The 14,377-nt window shown below is 41.2% G+C and overlaps 1 protein-coding gene across 1 annotated transcript; it reads left to right on the top strand.

Annotated features, from left to right (window-relative positions):
- The first annotated feature begins 5,364 nt into the window (after positions 1 to 5,364).
- Positions 5,365 to 14,046, top strand: mrps22 (mitochondrial ribosomal protein S22). Its single transcript, XM_034114398.1, has 8 exons — positions 5,365 to 5,507; positions 7,081 to 7,238; positions 7,461 to 7,625; positions 8,818 to 8,961; positions 9,770 to 9,853; positions 11,107 to 11,252; positions 11,855 to 11,963; positions 13,677 to 14,046. Exons 1-8 carry the CDS (start codon positions 5,381 to 5,383, stop codon positions 13,767 to 13,769), a joined length of 1,026 nt encoding a protein of 341 aa, XP_033970289.1. The 5' UTR covers positions 5,365 to 5,380; the 3' UTR covers positions 13,770 to 14,046.
- The last annotated feature ends 331 nt before the right edge of the window (positions 14,047 to 14,377 follow it).

Here is a 14,377-nt window from a genome sequence, read left to right as displayed (position 1 = left end):
TTCTTCCGCCTATTAGCGACCGGACCCGGGATGCAAAGGGGCTGCTGGTCGGGAGCCGGGGGTCTGCGGCTAAAATTAGAGGCCGGCTCAATCAACAGCCTGATTTAGTGGTAGCAAGTGTGTGTCTGCGTGTGTGTGTGTGTGTGTGTGTGTGTGTGTGTGTGTGTATGTGCGTGTGCGTGTGTGTGTGTGTGTGTGTGTGTGTGTGTGTGTGTGTGTGTGTGTGTGTGTGTGTGTGTATGTGCATGTGTGTGTGTGTGTGTGTTGTGTGCGTGTGTGTGTGTGTGTGTGTGTGTGTGTGTGTGTGTGTGTGTGTGTGTGTGTGTCGTCTGAGTGCTGTTGGTAGATCTGAAGACTGATCCCACTGGATTTCCTGTTGACACTGATTCTACTTACCGTCACTGAGGAAAAGCTTCTTCTTCTGCAGCTTTCATTTTTATTCTCTGTTATTGTTAAATATCAAATGATAAAAAACAACCCGACCATCCTCTAACTGACACCCATTCCCCAAAACATCAGCCCCCCCTCATTAAACACGGCACCCTGCAAGCAGTGAAGCAGAGGCGGCCTTTGACCTTTTAAAAAGCCGGGTATTAGCTACCTTATCAGTGCCACGCTCCCCCTGTCACCCCATCTCTTAGCCACCCCAAATCTTGAGTTATAAAAATAACAGAGTGAGAGTGGAGCTGGGGGGGGGGGGGTGCAGGAGTGTGTGTGCTTGCTTCTCGCATTGCGTGTAAACCCTGTAAACCCCACCGGCCGGGGGTTTAGTTGGAAACAAATGCAGAGCTGAGTCTGATGGAGGTGTGTGGGCCTTATAGCTCGAGCTCGGGGGGTGCTATGGAGGTGAGGCTGAAGTCAGGTCAGTGTGTGTGTGTGTGTGTGTGTGTGTGTGTGTGTGTGTGTGTGTGTGTGTGTGTGTGTGTGTATGTGTGTGTGTGTGTGTGTGTGTGTGTGTGTGTGTGTGTGTGTGTGTGTGTGTGTGTGTGTGTGTGTGCGTGTGCGTGTGTGTGTGTGTGTCAAATGGCAATGCATGTCAAAGTTAGATGCTCAAACTCAAATAAAGTCTTTTTTAATATGTGATTTAAGGCGTCCGGCAGGCATAGTGGATACAGTGAAACACACCACACGGCCACAAACATACACACACACACACACACACACACACACACACACACACACACACACACACACACACACACACACACACACACACACACACACACACGCCGCACACACACTTTCTACTTTCATTTAAGTCTCTGAACTATAACATTATTAAAGGGAGGTCGAGGAGGCTGTAGAGTAAATGTCACTCTGCCCTCTGCCCTCCTCCCTCCTCTCTCCCCTCTTTTTCCCCTCTCTTCTCCTATCTGGCCTTCTCTGTGCCCTCTCTCCTCCTCATTCTTCTTCAAAGACCGGGCATAGAGGGAGGAGGCGGAGGAGGACAGTGGCCTTGAATGCCCACTCCCAAGCCACAACATCTCACACACACACACACACACACACACACACACACACACACACACACACACACACACACACACACACACACACACACACACCAAAACACGGTCTACATTCTTTCGACAAGCTGCAAAGTATTAATCATATTTTCTCCTTTATTTACAAAAACTTGACTGAAATGATAGGACGTTTTTTTTAACTCAATGCCATGTTTCCGTTTTTGTATTATAGAAAAGCAGTTTGTAACATCTTGGCGAGAAAGACCAGAAGAGAAATTAATTATTTTGGTTGACATTTGTATGTGTTTATTAATGTGTGTTTATTAATTTAGACAGTCCTTTCTCAAATAAGTCAAAAAATGCATTATTTAAGACTATACCTAAGGCACAAGAGTCACATATTAAAAGCGTACCTTTTTCAAAAAGTCAGCATTTCATTTTTTAATAAAATATGCTGAATTTTTCTAATAAAACATTTCTTATTCATATATTTTGAAAAAGCATTTAATTATAATATTCTGAATGCAGATCCTCTTTAACCATTTTGAAATCAGCTTCATGACACAATACATATTATTATTTAAACTGATGACATTATTTGTTTGGTTGCTCAGAGAGTCTATGATTTAATAGAATTAATTTCATTCAATTTCTTTACTTTTTACATAAGACTTTTAACAAATGTGTGCGCTAACAAAGACCTCTCTGAGGCCTGAGGGACCACAAGAACAATGTCAAAATAATTACTCTTTAGCAACAAAAATAAATATATGTATGTTCCTACAAAACCCATATACCATATAAAAGGCGATAAAGGTGATGGTATGATTTATGAAATATTTCTTTATTTGTAGTATAACATTTCTGGATAATTTCTGGATTGTTTTTCCCTTTAAAATGAACAACTAACACCTGTTTGGAAAAATAATAATAACTAAGACACACAAATTGCTATTACTTTATAAATCATATCAGGACTTTAAAAAAAATTATTTTGTTCCATCCACCTCTCTAAAAGTCCTACATGTTGAAGTTAGACATCCTCTCACACACACACACACATACACACACACACACACACACACACACACACACACACACACACACACACACACACACACACACACACACACACACACACACACACACACACACGCACACACACACACACACACACACACACACACACACACACACACACACACACAACACACCTTTCCGCTTCACCCCGCTCTGAACCTGTCCATAATAAACACATGCAGCGAGTCATACAGTGCCCCACTACCACCAACACTGTCACACACACACACACACACACACACACACACACACACACACACACACACACACACACACACACACACACACACACACACACACACACACACACGCTTGCACGCTCGCATGCTCACACTCAGATTTCAGCTTCCTGGTGCTCCCAGTCACGCTGACACACACTCTTACACTCAACCGGTTCACTGTCGTATAGGACAGCAGTACTCTTTGCTTGATATAAGTAAAGGTAGCAATAGTTTAAAACATACTCTTTCAGACGTTTTATAGATAGATAGATAGATAGACAGATAGATAGACAGATAGATAAATAGATAGATAGATAGATAGATATATATATAGATAGATGGATGGATAGATAGATATGTCTTCTTGACTCTGGAAACACACTCCTCTCCCTCTCTCTCTCTCAGGATTACTTCCTGTCAGCAGTGTGACAGCTGTGTACATCTGGCTGTGTCGGGCCTCTTACAGCTCCATCCACACGTCGTCCCGCCGGTGTCTGGGCCCCCGGACTCGCTGCCACTGCTCACCTCATTACCGAGCGAACCACACCTCCATCTGTCCTAGTAATATCTAAATCCTGCTGCAGATTAGCGGGGAGTCATGGGGGAGGAGGGCAGAGGGAGAGGAAGAAACTGGATCCTGGAGGAAGGGTTCATTAAGGATCTCTGGGGCTGTGCTGTGGCGGCTGCTTTTGGGGTTTGTGGAGAGCGGTGGCATGTCGGGGGCTTGTGTCTACTACTGTACTCTGTGCATGTGTGTTGAGGGAGAGAGAAGCAGAGATGGTGGTGTCATGCGATCATATAATCCCTCCATGATGATCTAAAATGTCACGAAAGCGTTTGCTTTTATTGCCCAAAAACTATTCAAGTGCCCCTATTATGCTTTTGTTTTTTTTCCCTTTCCTGTAGTGTGTAATATGTAGGTTTGTGTGCATGTAAATGGTCTGCAAAGGTTAACATCCCTGTGTTTCCTCCAGAGGGAGTTTCTCTTCCACTCTCACTCTGCCTGAAACGCCTAACCCTAACCCTAATAGGGAGGCGCGTGGCGCAGTGGACTAGTGCGTTGGTGTTCGGATCAGGGGGGCACAGGTTCAAACCCCACTGCAGTCAGCATGTCGTTGTGTCCCTGGGCAAGACACTTCACCCAAAATTGCTCCTGTGGTGATTGCCCACAGTATTGAGTATGTAAGTCGCTTTGGATAAAAGCGTCTAACAAGTAACATGTAATGTAATGTAATGTAATAGTGACATCACTAGGTAACACTTGCGTTTCTATTGGCTAGCGCTCCAACACATTGTTCGTGATAGGCTAAGGGCCATGGACTCCACTAAGTGGTTGACCTATGACAACAGATCCGGCCAGTTAACCAATCAGAGCAGACTGGGCTCTGGTTTCAGACAGAGGGTGAAAAGAGGTGCTGCAGCACAGGCAGTATGAGACAAATAAAGAGCTTTTTGAACATTAAAGCATGGAGACATGTCACAGTAGAGACACTACATACTGATATGAACCTGAAAATGAGCAGAATAGGTCCTCTTTAAAACTTATCAGTGAGCTGACATGTTGTCTTCATTATGGTGAACATAATGTGTGAAACATCTCTCCCTTCCCTTCTTCACAACTGCTACTGCTGATCACATGGTTTTTAGACTAGCACAGTTCTTATCATCCAGACAGATTTTAAAGTTATCAGCCAAGAACACACTGTAATGACAAGTGAGGAATGTGTGTAGGCTACACAGAGATGAGGCAGGAAGGAGATAGACAAAAGAGGCTGTGAGACTCTGATATTTATAAAACATGTATAAATGACAATGATCTGTTACTGCTCAGTAAGGGTAAATGCTCTAATGGTGATCATCTTGTGCCGGCGTTGCAGATGTTCAGGATATTTGGTACTATAGTGCCATCTGGTGTTGAAAATAGCATTTTTTTAAACCTTATTTTTAGACATTTTTTAATAATATTATATGATTATTTAATTTGGTAGTGAGTTCCAAACACCACAATTATTTAGGAATATCTACCGAATCAAAATCACATTTGAAAAAATCATTATTTCTACGTTTTTGTTTTAAAGTGCATATACTCTAATGGCATTTTAATATACTTATACTATCTTAGTTAGAGTTGTTTTTTTCCTATGTTTGGCCTTTTTGATTTATTTTGTTGTTACAGGAACATTTACCACCACATAATTATAATAAATAAATAAATAAAAGGGTTTATTGTCATATAGCCTAATAATAAAGAATGCATTTTAATGTATTTCTGTTGTTAGTTATAGTTGTTTTTTGTTATGTTTGACCTTTCTTTACACTTCAATGCCTACACACAGAGATGTTCATGTTGTCCAAGGACCTTTTCTTATAAAAAGACAAAACAAAAATAACGCCCAGCAGTGCCGAAAACCCAAACCTCTTATACTTCTTCTCCGTTTGTTTTGTCTTTTACACAATTGTTGATGAAATGGTCCAAGATAGGCCGTGAGAAATAAAAATAAACAAATGAAATGTCTGGGCTAAGCCTACAAACGACAAAAGACTACATATCCCAGCAGCACTTGGGGTCTTGCAGTTGAAAGGTCGTGTCGCCTCAGTGAGGTAATAACAAACATGGCGGCGCTCGGTACAGCACGGTGCTTATTTCGGAGATACTCCTGTGTGAAAAATGTCCAAAAAAGCAAGCAAATGTTGGTCAAATGCACCGCCAGGACGCTTTGTAGCGGAACACAAGATAACGGTATGTTTTAATGTAACTAAGACGATTATATTTGCTTTATTTTCTTAACTAAAACACTGACCTTGTGGCGTGTTTCGTTAGCTTCGATACTTCCATTGTCAAACTCGCTTAACGAATCAGACAGTTTAAGATTAGCCTACTCTTTTTGGCAAAGGTTTAACGCGTAGAAGGGTTTTTAATGTATTGTCGAAGAAATATGAATTCATATCTATGTATTCGGCAATACTTTACTTGATGTAGTGTTAATAGCTTTGCAGTAAAGTCTGATATGAATGGTTCAAGTGCTCGCTGTCCATTGCGTTACCATGACATTGCAACCGTTAACAACCGTTAATTTCAACGATGGATGATTTAATTATTTCAAAGGCCTTATCGCCATATGCACAGTTGGTACAGTGTAGACATGGCAATGAACATTTTTAAGTCCCAGGCTCCTCCAACAATGCAACACAAATATATATATATATATGTATATGTATATATATATGACATAAAACATAAAAATAGGTTAAAAAAAAAACTATTAAAATAGTGCAAGAAGAAACAGAGTAGAAATGAAATAGTGCAAGAGAATAATGCAGAAGAAGTAAACTATACATGTCAAATAAAAACAATAAGCTACATGTTGCAGAGAATAATGGAAGTGACCAAGTAAATGCAGGAGTCTACAGTATATACATGTTAATAGAATAAGATGACAAGAACAGAATGTAAAATGAAATACTGCACAATGGAATAAATACTGCTTATTGTAGAAATAAATACATGTGTGGGATGCAAACAGATCAATGCTATGTTGAAATGAAGGCACTTCACAGAGCCCAGCTGTTCTTTCTGCCTGTGGGATAAAACTGTCCCACAGTCTTGTAGTCTTTGTCCAGTATGGGCGACAGAAACTGAAGAAATGAACCATGAAAGTTGACTTTACATCACAATTGTTGTTGCAAATTGCATGTCGTATTAAAATAAAAATAAAATCTTCGGATTAACCATCTTTTGTCAATACGGAAGAGGCCTATCGCTGAAGGAGCTGAACAGTGTGGACAGGGTGTACAGCAAACTATGTAAACCACATGTGTCAAACTCAAGGCCCGGGGGCCAAATCAGGCCCTTGGTGGATTTAATTTCGGCCCGCAGGATAATTTCTAATTACTATTAGATCTGGCCCGCCGGTATATTGCACGCACACCTTCACTCCATCCTGAGGGTCTCCTCAGCTCAGAGCCTGACCCCAAACATTGATGACCTTGCACCCAAGATGAGATGCCAAGTATCTGGCTTGAACTAGCATCACAGAGCAGCACACTGAGTTTACATGGATGTTTCCTTCTGCACTTTCTTTCTTGCGACAACAGGGCATGTTTGGTTTGTTCTTTGAGGGAAATAGTTTTTTTGAAGCTGTTGTTGGCCTGTGGAAAAATGTAATCATAAGAAATGACTGAGGAAAAGCTGCAGATAGAGCCATAAGAAATGAATGCAACTGATTATTTAATGTTTAATGTTGTTTTTATAGGCAATCATTTAAGCTTGATATGTTACATTAAGTGCTTGATTTGTGTAACTTTCTCCACAGCCCTCTCAGACAACACAAAGCCCCAGTTCACAGATGCAGCCGTGCAGGACCTCCTGACCAGGATCACAGGCCTGGACCTGGAGAAAGTCTTCCGACCCATCAAACAGGAGCTGAAGCCGCCAACATATAAACTCATGACTGACGAGCAACTGGAGGAGGTGCCTTTTTAAATAAACCATAATATCCTCTGTCAATCTCTCTCGGGCACAAGTGACAGTAACACATGTGCTTATTTATTTGTTTATTCCACACATGGCAGTTATTTTAAAACAAAACATGTACACTTATACTGGCTTTTATTTTTTTTATAGCACATGGTGCAATATTCTTTCAGTCACAGTTGTTTACAAATACTGAAACGTTTGTGTTTGTGTTTCCAGGCAGTGGAGTTGGCCAAAGAGCAGGCGAAGAAGATGCTGCAGATGCCCCCCCTCCTGCCGGAGAGGAAGCCCATCGACGACGTGCTGTCTGTGGACCAGATCCTGGAGGGCATGCTCACCGCCAAATATGCCTTCACAGACATCAGTTTCAACGTCCCTCACAGGGTAGGTGACCACCATCAGGTTTATCCCCGAGAAGGTTGTTTGCTTTGGTGCATAATGGAGTATTCATAAACACAGTGAGATAATTGGTTATGAAAAAGGAGCAAATGCAGAATAAATATGATTGTATGTTAAAAGCATTATATCATTTTTTTTTTACAAGTAATATAGATATACGAATAGGTTGCTTCAAAAATGTGACAAATGATTAAATTCAGAATCAGGAATACTTTTTAATCCTAGGGAGAAATTGTTTTTTGATACAGTTATTCCATTTTAGAACGAATAAAATATATTATATATGACCCAGAAGTCGCGTTAACCGAATATTTTCTGTCTATGACGATTTTTCTTTTTAACAATGACGAAAAAATCTGAAAGCAGTCTAGATTAGAACAAACTCGGAACAGCGGCAAAGTTTCCCCGCAGCGAGGCTCCGGTGTTATGCCGTGTTATGCATGCCCGCCTAAAAGGAAATGATACCGTTTCCAAACCTAACTTTGCCGTACAGATCATTGAAATGTCTGTGCGTTCTGGCTAGACGCTGTGCGCGCTCCCGCGAGGTGCATGCAAAACACGGCGCTAACAGTTCACGAGCGCCACACGCCTCCTATAAGAAGACAGTTCAGAGTGAACATGTAGCACCTGTTCTGTGTATGTGCACGAATAACTTCAGCTAAATGTGTTGATTGAGATGCAATTAACAAACAAGTTGAGAGAAAATTCAAAAATGAACCTTTTGTTTATTGAAATATCAATTTTTCTTTCTTTTTTTTAACACTTTATTGTTTTTTCCCACACATAACACAATAACAGGAGAAAATACAGAGTACAAATGCAGGAGCTATATACAAAAAGATAATGATAATAACATAAAAAGAGCATTACAGTAATAGCAATGACAAAAATAAACCAAAATACACAATGACATGATAAGACAGAAACAGTAGACCCCTACGACCAGTCCCTCCCACCTGGAATATCAATTTAGATATCATTTCAAATCAGCCATGCTGCTTTCTTCAACGGGTCACACGTGTTTTTTTTTGTTTCATGCACAATTGAATTGCTCTTTTCTCACCTTTTTTTAATATAAAACAATTAAAATGTGATGAAATCCTATTGTGAATTGACTGTTATTGCTAAAATGTATCCCGATATAAACTGACCATGCTTTGTCGTCCCCCCCCCCCAGGAGAGGTTTGTTGTTGTACGGGAGCCCAACGGGGTCCTTAGGAAGGCCTCATGGGAGGAGAGAGACCGGCTCATTCAGGTCTACTTCCCCAAGGAGGGGCGCAAACTCACAGCGCCGCTCATCTTCGAGGAGAAGAACCTCCAGGTGAGGATAGCAAAGTGTTATTGACTTCAGAGGTGATTCTTATCACGACCAGCCTCCTCCAGTCCACGTCTTTCCTGTGCTGACATAAAGACTAGCATTAAAGTAACAACATTAGACAATGAGAATCTGAGTTGGGCTGGAAGTGTGTGATGCCAGCAAACTCCAAATGCTTTGTAGCAATGATATACTCATTGCATACAGTCTTTATACCACTGGGTTTTGATATTTAATACTTCATTAAGTGCTATTTTGTGGCGCTATTACACATTTAATTTTCAGTCTTTTTTTTTTTTGTCAGTGCATGTTTCAAAGAGGGAAAAGCACAGATGGTTCTTATAACATGAATACAGTCCTGGTCATTGGTAGTTAGTAGCAACACCTGCTTTACTTAACAGCGACATGTCAAAATGCCGACTGTGAATTTTTTTAACTTTTTTATTACAGGTGTCAGATCCAGTATTCATTAATTACAATTTTTTTAAAGTTCTATTCACAAACACCACATGTTTCTAAGTACTACATCTAGATTATATAGCTTTCTCCTCACTTTGATAAGAACTAATATAGGTTTGTGAAACCAGGAAAACTCCCCAAAAACCTCATACTTACTGTGACACTGATGTGCACGCTCAATGATTAAGACGTAAGCTGTCTCTCCTGGTGCCAGGTGAGGTCTGTGAGCACCATTTATAGTCCTAAAAAAAGTCCTAATCAGACAAAATAAGTGAGAACACCTGTGTGAGTGAGAGGCTTTCATTTCCCCGTTCTCTGACCCATTCGTTCGCCTCTCTCTCTCTCTCTCTATCAGATGGTGTTCTCTCAGGACCGCCACGAGGACGTGTTGGACTTGTGTCTCGTCCAATTTGAGCCCGACTCCTCAGACTTCATCAGGGTGAGAGGACCCTGTTATTCTAGACCTGAGCACCAGCAGCACTGATATCTGCGGACTGTGGATACCCCTGTTAGACCATGAAATGTGCAGTCAGCCCTATGTTTTCTTTGGGGGACTTGATACAGAGTGTAAACTGGAACAAGAAGGTATTCATTTTAAATTGGATGTGGAAAGCCATTGTGTTGATATCTACAACACACAGGGAAATAAGTAGGGCTGACCAACTTGGATCAAATATATTTTGACTGATATTGCAATTTTATTCATTATATTTGAAGGAAGGATCTTTGAGGGATTTGTCTGACACCAAATCAAATGTTAACTAAAAATCTAAAATGCAATTTGTTGGCATTTGGACACATATTGTGCAAAAATTACACCTACTTGAATTTGGATATTGTATTAGTCCATATTCAAATGTATGCTCATTTTACAAAAACTAGCCAAGCAAAATTGGCTTACCTCATTGGCAGATTTCTTTGCTTTCTACCAGTGATGCGTTTGACTTTTTTCAAACAACTTCAGATAAAAATGAACTCATAATGAAATATGACCCCCGGTTTGATGATTGACAGGTCACAGAACAATGGGAGCTATCTACCCTACCCACAATTCACACAGACAAGTTCAGCTGTCAGAACAAAGTGAAAAACAAACAATGGCATTAAATATTATTAATATGTCGGGTAGTAATAGATTTATTTATTTTCTTCTCAGAGTGTACCAAGAATGCATAGTTTATATGAGAATCCCCCCAGACCCCCCTTCTGGGGATGGGTTTTCAGCATGTGTGCCTTTTTATGTTAGTTCAGCTTTGATTATATATATATATATATATTTATAAAACGGACAAGTCAAATCAAGCAATCTGATTGGTTCTTAGCCGTGATATACTGAGCGTATACCACGGGTAGAATTGTAAGTTACTTTTCACAACAAGTCAGTATCCCTCCGCGTCTGAGAAAAAAAAGACTTCGCGTCGGGCCGAACCACGCCCCTTAACTGTGATATAATGGCCATATACCACGGCCTGTCGTGAGCTATTGCTTAAATATATATATATATATATATATATTGAAGTGTGTATTCTTTTCATTGTGGGTTTCTTTGGGAGTTTGTCCTTCCTGCAAGAGTCCCAGGACAGAAGGTGCCGTGAGCTGAACACACTGTCGAGCCCCCTGAGACTTAAGTGTAGTTTGTGACGTTGGGCCTTATAAATAAGATGTTTGATTTGATATATTCCTCTTGTGTAGGTACACTCTGTCACCTATGAGGACCTGGATAAGCACGGCAAATACGATCTGCTGCGCTCCACCCGGCACTTCGGGGGCCTGACCTGGTTCCTGCTGAACGCTCGCCGGGTGGACGCGCTCATCGTGCACATGCTGAAGAGCGAGCAGTGAGTTGGAATCAATGCACAGATTATTCATGTATTAATTACAGTTATCAGAGTTTCTGCAAATACTGCTCCTGCTGGAATATGTTGGTACTAGGTAACTAAAAAAGGGTGGGCGATATCACCTCAAATGTTTTTGTGGTTTTATATCAAAGTATTACAAATTATTTCACAACATGATTCTACTATTGAGAATCATTACGAAGATGAATCAAACGGGGTCCAAATGGAAAATAAAAGAATGGGGATACATTTTTTTTTTTTTTTAGAAGTTTGCCCAATAATGCAGGTTATTTGGTAAATATAATGTGGTTCAAAAAACATTTTGCTACATTATATTTATTCATGGTTTAAATCCTTTAATAAAATGTTTACTCTGAAAAAAGGGGGTCAAGGCCGACTTCGGAAGTTAGCATCCCAAGGGCTAACTTGCCCAAGGGAACCAGAAGTGGCAACATGCTGAATTATATTTGGGTTTTAAGACTCATTCCTGCACAACTCATGTAGTGGCAAGACTGAAGGAGATGAAAGCGGTTAACCGTCATCACGCCAGCTTCTGTACATGCTGGCAAAGATCTGTAGCCTAAGTGTGTGTGTGTTTCCAGGCTCCAGGATGCAGTGAACCTGGTGTCTCTGTTCCACATGGTCCACCCTCACAGCGAGTCAGCGCAGGAAGCTTCCAGCCAGCAGGCCGCCGGCGCCGAGCTGCTGAAGGTGAGAACAACTGAGCCTGGTGTTTAGTCAAAGTCAACTTTATTGTCAGTTTGTGTGCACAGACAGAGACATCGAAATACTGTTTCCCACAATCCCGAATACAAAAACAAATGTTGTAAAGTGGTACCCATATTTTTATATATAAGACAAATAGTTTGTAATTCATTTATTAATTAGGTTGTGAACACTTTATAAATCATTAATAAGCTTTTATAAGACATGAGATAAACAGGGCAACTGTGACCGGTTGCTTGCCAAATAGTGAGCCCACATGTATCTTTACTGCTAAGCCAAATTAGAAATGGTAGTAACTCATTAATGTGTTTTACACTTTACAATAAGGCTCCCTTTTGGCAACTATAAATGTTAGTAACTCGTAAATAAATGGTCATAAGAGATGCCAAGAAACATCAAGATGGAAGGGGGGGAATCAACTCAGTGAACAACAGATACCAAGGATGCTGGCTGATGAAGGAGACGAAGTAAGCTAGGTAGCCAATATAAGACTTTGCAGTACAGATAAATGTGGGCTCACTATTTGGCAAGATGACTAAGCCTTATATTGGCTACTTAGCTTACTTCGTCGTCTTCATCAGCTAGCATCCTTGGTATCTGTTGTTCACTGAGTTGATTCTCGCTAAGTTGCCAATATAAGGCTTAGTCATCTTGCCAAATAGTGAGCCTGTGTTGATGTAGTCACTATCTTTGAGAATGTACATTCGTGCAAGACTGTCCATAGCAGCGTCCAAAAAAAAAAGTGTCTGGTGCTGGATTTGAGTGTTTACTTTAATATGTGCAGGTTGTGTTGCCATTTGATCCAGAAATGACCCGGTCACATAAGTCGTGTCCCTCAGGATCATTTGAGTAAATCAGGAGTCAGTGTAGCTCCGAGAGGTCGAGTGAAGGCCGTCTCATCTTAAGTTTCCTCCGTGAGAGGGTTTGGGTTTGTCTCCGGCGTGGGAACTGCGGGGCCAACCCCCGGACACATCAGCTCTTATTAGAGCTCACGGCCCCTCTGCCTTGAAGCAGAGAGGGGGGGGGGGGACATTGGGAATGACAGCCATTTAATGTGAAGGGTTAGCAGCAGGAGACACGTCCGATACAGTCGCTGTCACGCACCGCCTCTCCTTTAGTCACGCTTGACCGTTCATTTTAGTCTGCCACTAAATTAATTATCAATGTGATTTTAAAGTGGGGGGGTTAACACTGAAGAATAGCTTTAAACTTTATTGTAGCGGTTCCCAACCTTTTTTAACTCGGAGCCCACTTAAGAATCTAAAAATGTTCGCGGCCCACATTCAACCATAAACGATACGGAAGCTAAATAAAGTTCTGATTGGTCGAATCAGAACATGTGACGCGTTGTTAATCCAGTAGAACAGACCGCTGTCAAGGACTGTAATGACCGTTGCTAAGGAGGATCAAGAAAGAGAAAGGAAATGAATCTTAATAATGAAAATGTTTCCACACAAATCACGTTTTGCTAATTATTTGGCGGCCCACTAGGGGGGGGGGGGGGGAACCGCTGCTTTATTGTATCATGCACAAAGTTAGTCGTTTATTCAGAGAGGAATTGCTGCAAAACTTTTTTTATTTTTTGTTTAACAGACTCGTTGGCTTTACTTCTTACTGTTACTCTTAAGGCACAAGCTCAAAGTAATTGGCCTGACCTTTCTCTCCTCTCTCGCTGACCTCTGACCCTTGTGCTTGCAGATTTATGCCCAGAAGGAGTCTCAGAGGTCGGGCTACATCGAGCTGGCCCTGCAGGCTCATGAACAGATGGCTGCCAAGAGCGCCAGCGCCTGACTGGACCACTAGATAGATAGAAATATACAACTTCATCCTCATGACGAATGGTACCATGACCAGAGGGATACACTGAAAATTGCATCTCGTATGTCAAACACAGCTTTCAGTGTTGGGGTCGAAAGTGGAGTATGTGATCCTTGACTTAAAGAATTAGCTTTGAAACTGATGAAGATGCACAGTTAGTCATTTATACATGGAAAGACAAATGTTTCTGTGATCGTCTTTGTGTGAAGTCAAAATGATGTAAATAAAAAAATAAATGTCTTTGTACTGAGTGGTTCTATTATTCTCAGGTTCATATCAGTGTCTCTCCTGGGACATGTCTCCATGCTTTAATGTTCAAAAAGCTCTTTATTTTTCTCATACTGCCTGTGCTGCAGCACCTCTTTTCACCCTCTGTCTGAAACCAGAGCCCAGTCTGCTCTGATTGGTTAGCTGGCCGGCTCTGTTGTGATTGGTCAACCGCTTAGAGATGTGTTGTAGCACTAGCCAATAGAAGCTTGAGTGTTACCAGACCACACTACAGGAAAGGGAAAATCCCAACAAGCATAATATCTCCCCTTAACCCTTAGATGCATAAGTGGGTCTTTTTTGACCCGGTGAGG

This window comes from Trematomus bernacchii, unplaced genomic scaffold (assembly GCF_902827165.1).
Source record: "Trematomus bernacchii unplaced genomic scaffold, fTreBer1.1, whole genome shotgun sequence".
Taxonomy (NCBI): domain Eukaryota; kingdom Metazoa; phylum Chordata; class Actinopteri; order Perciformes; family Nototheniidae; genus Trematomus; species Trematomus bernacchii.
This window is presented reverse-complemented; position numbering and strand designations above follow the sequence as displayed.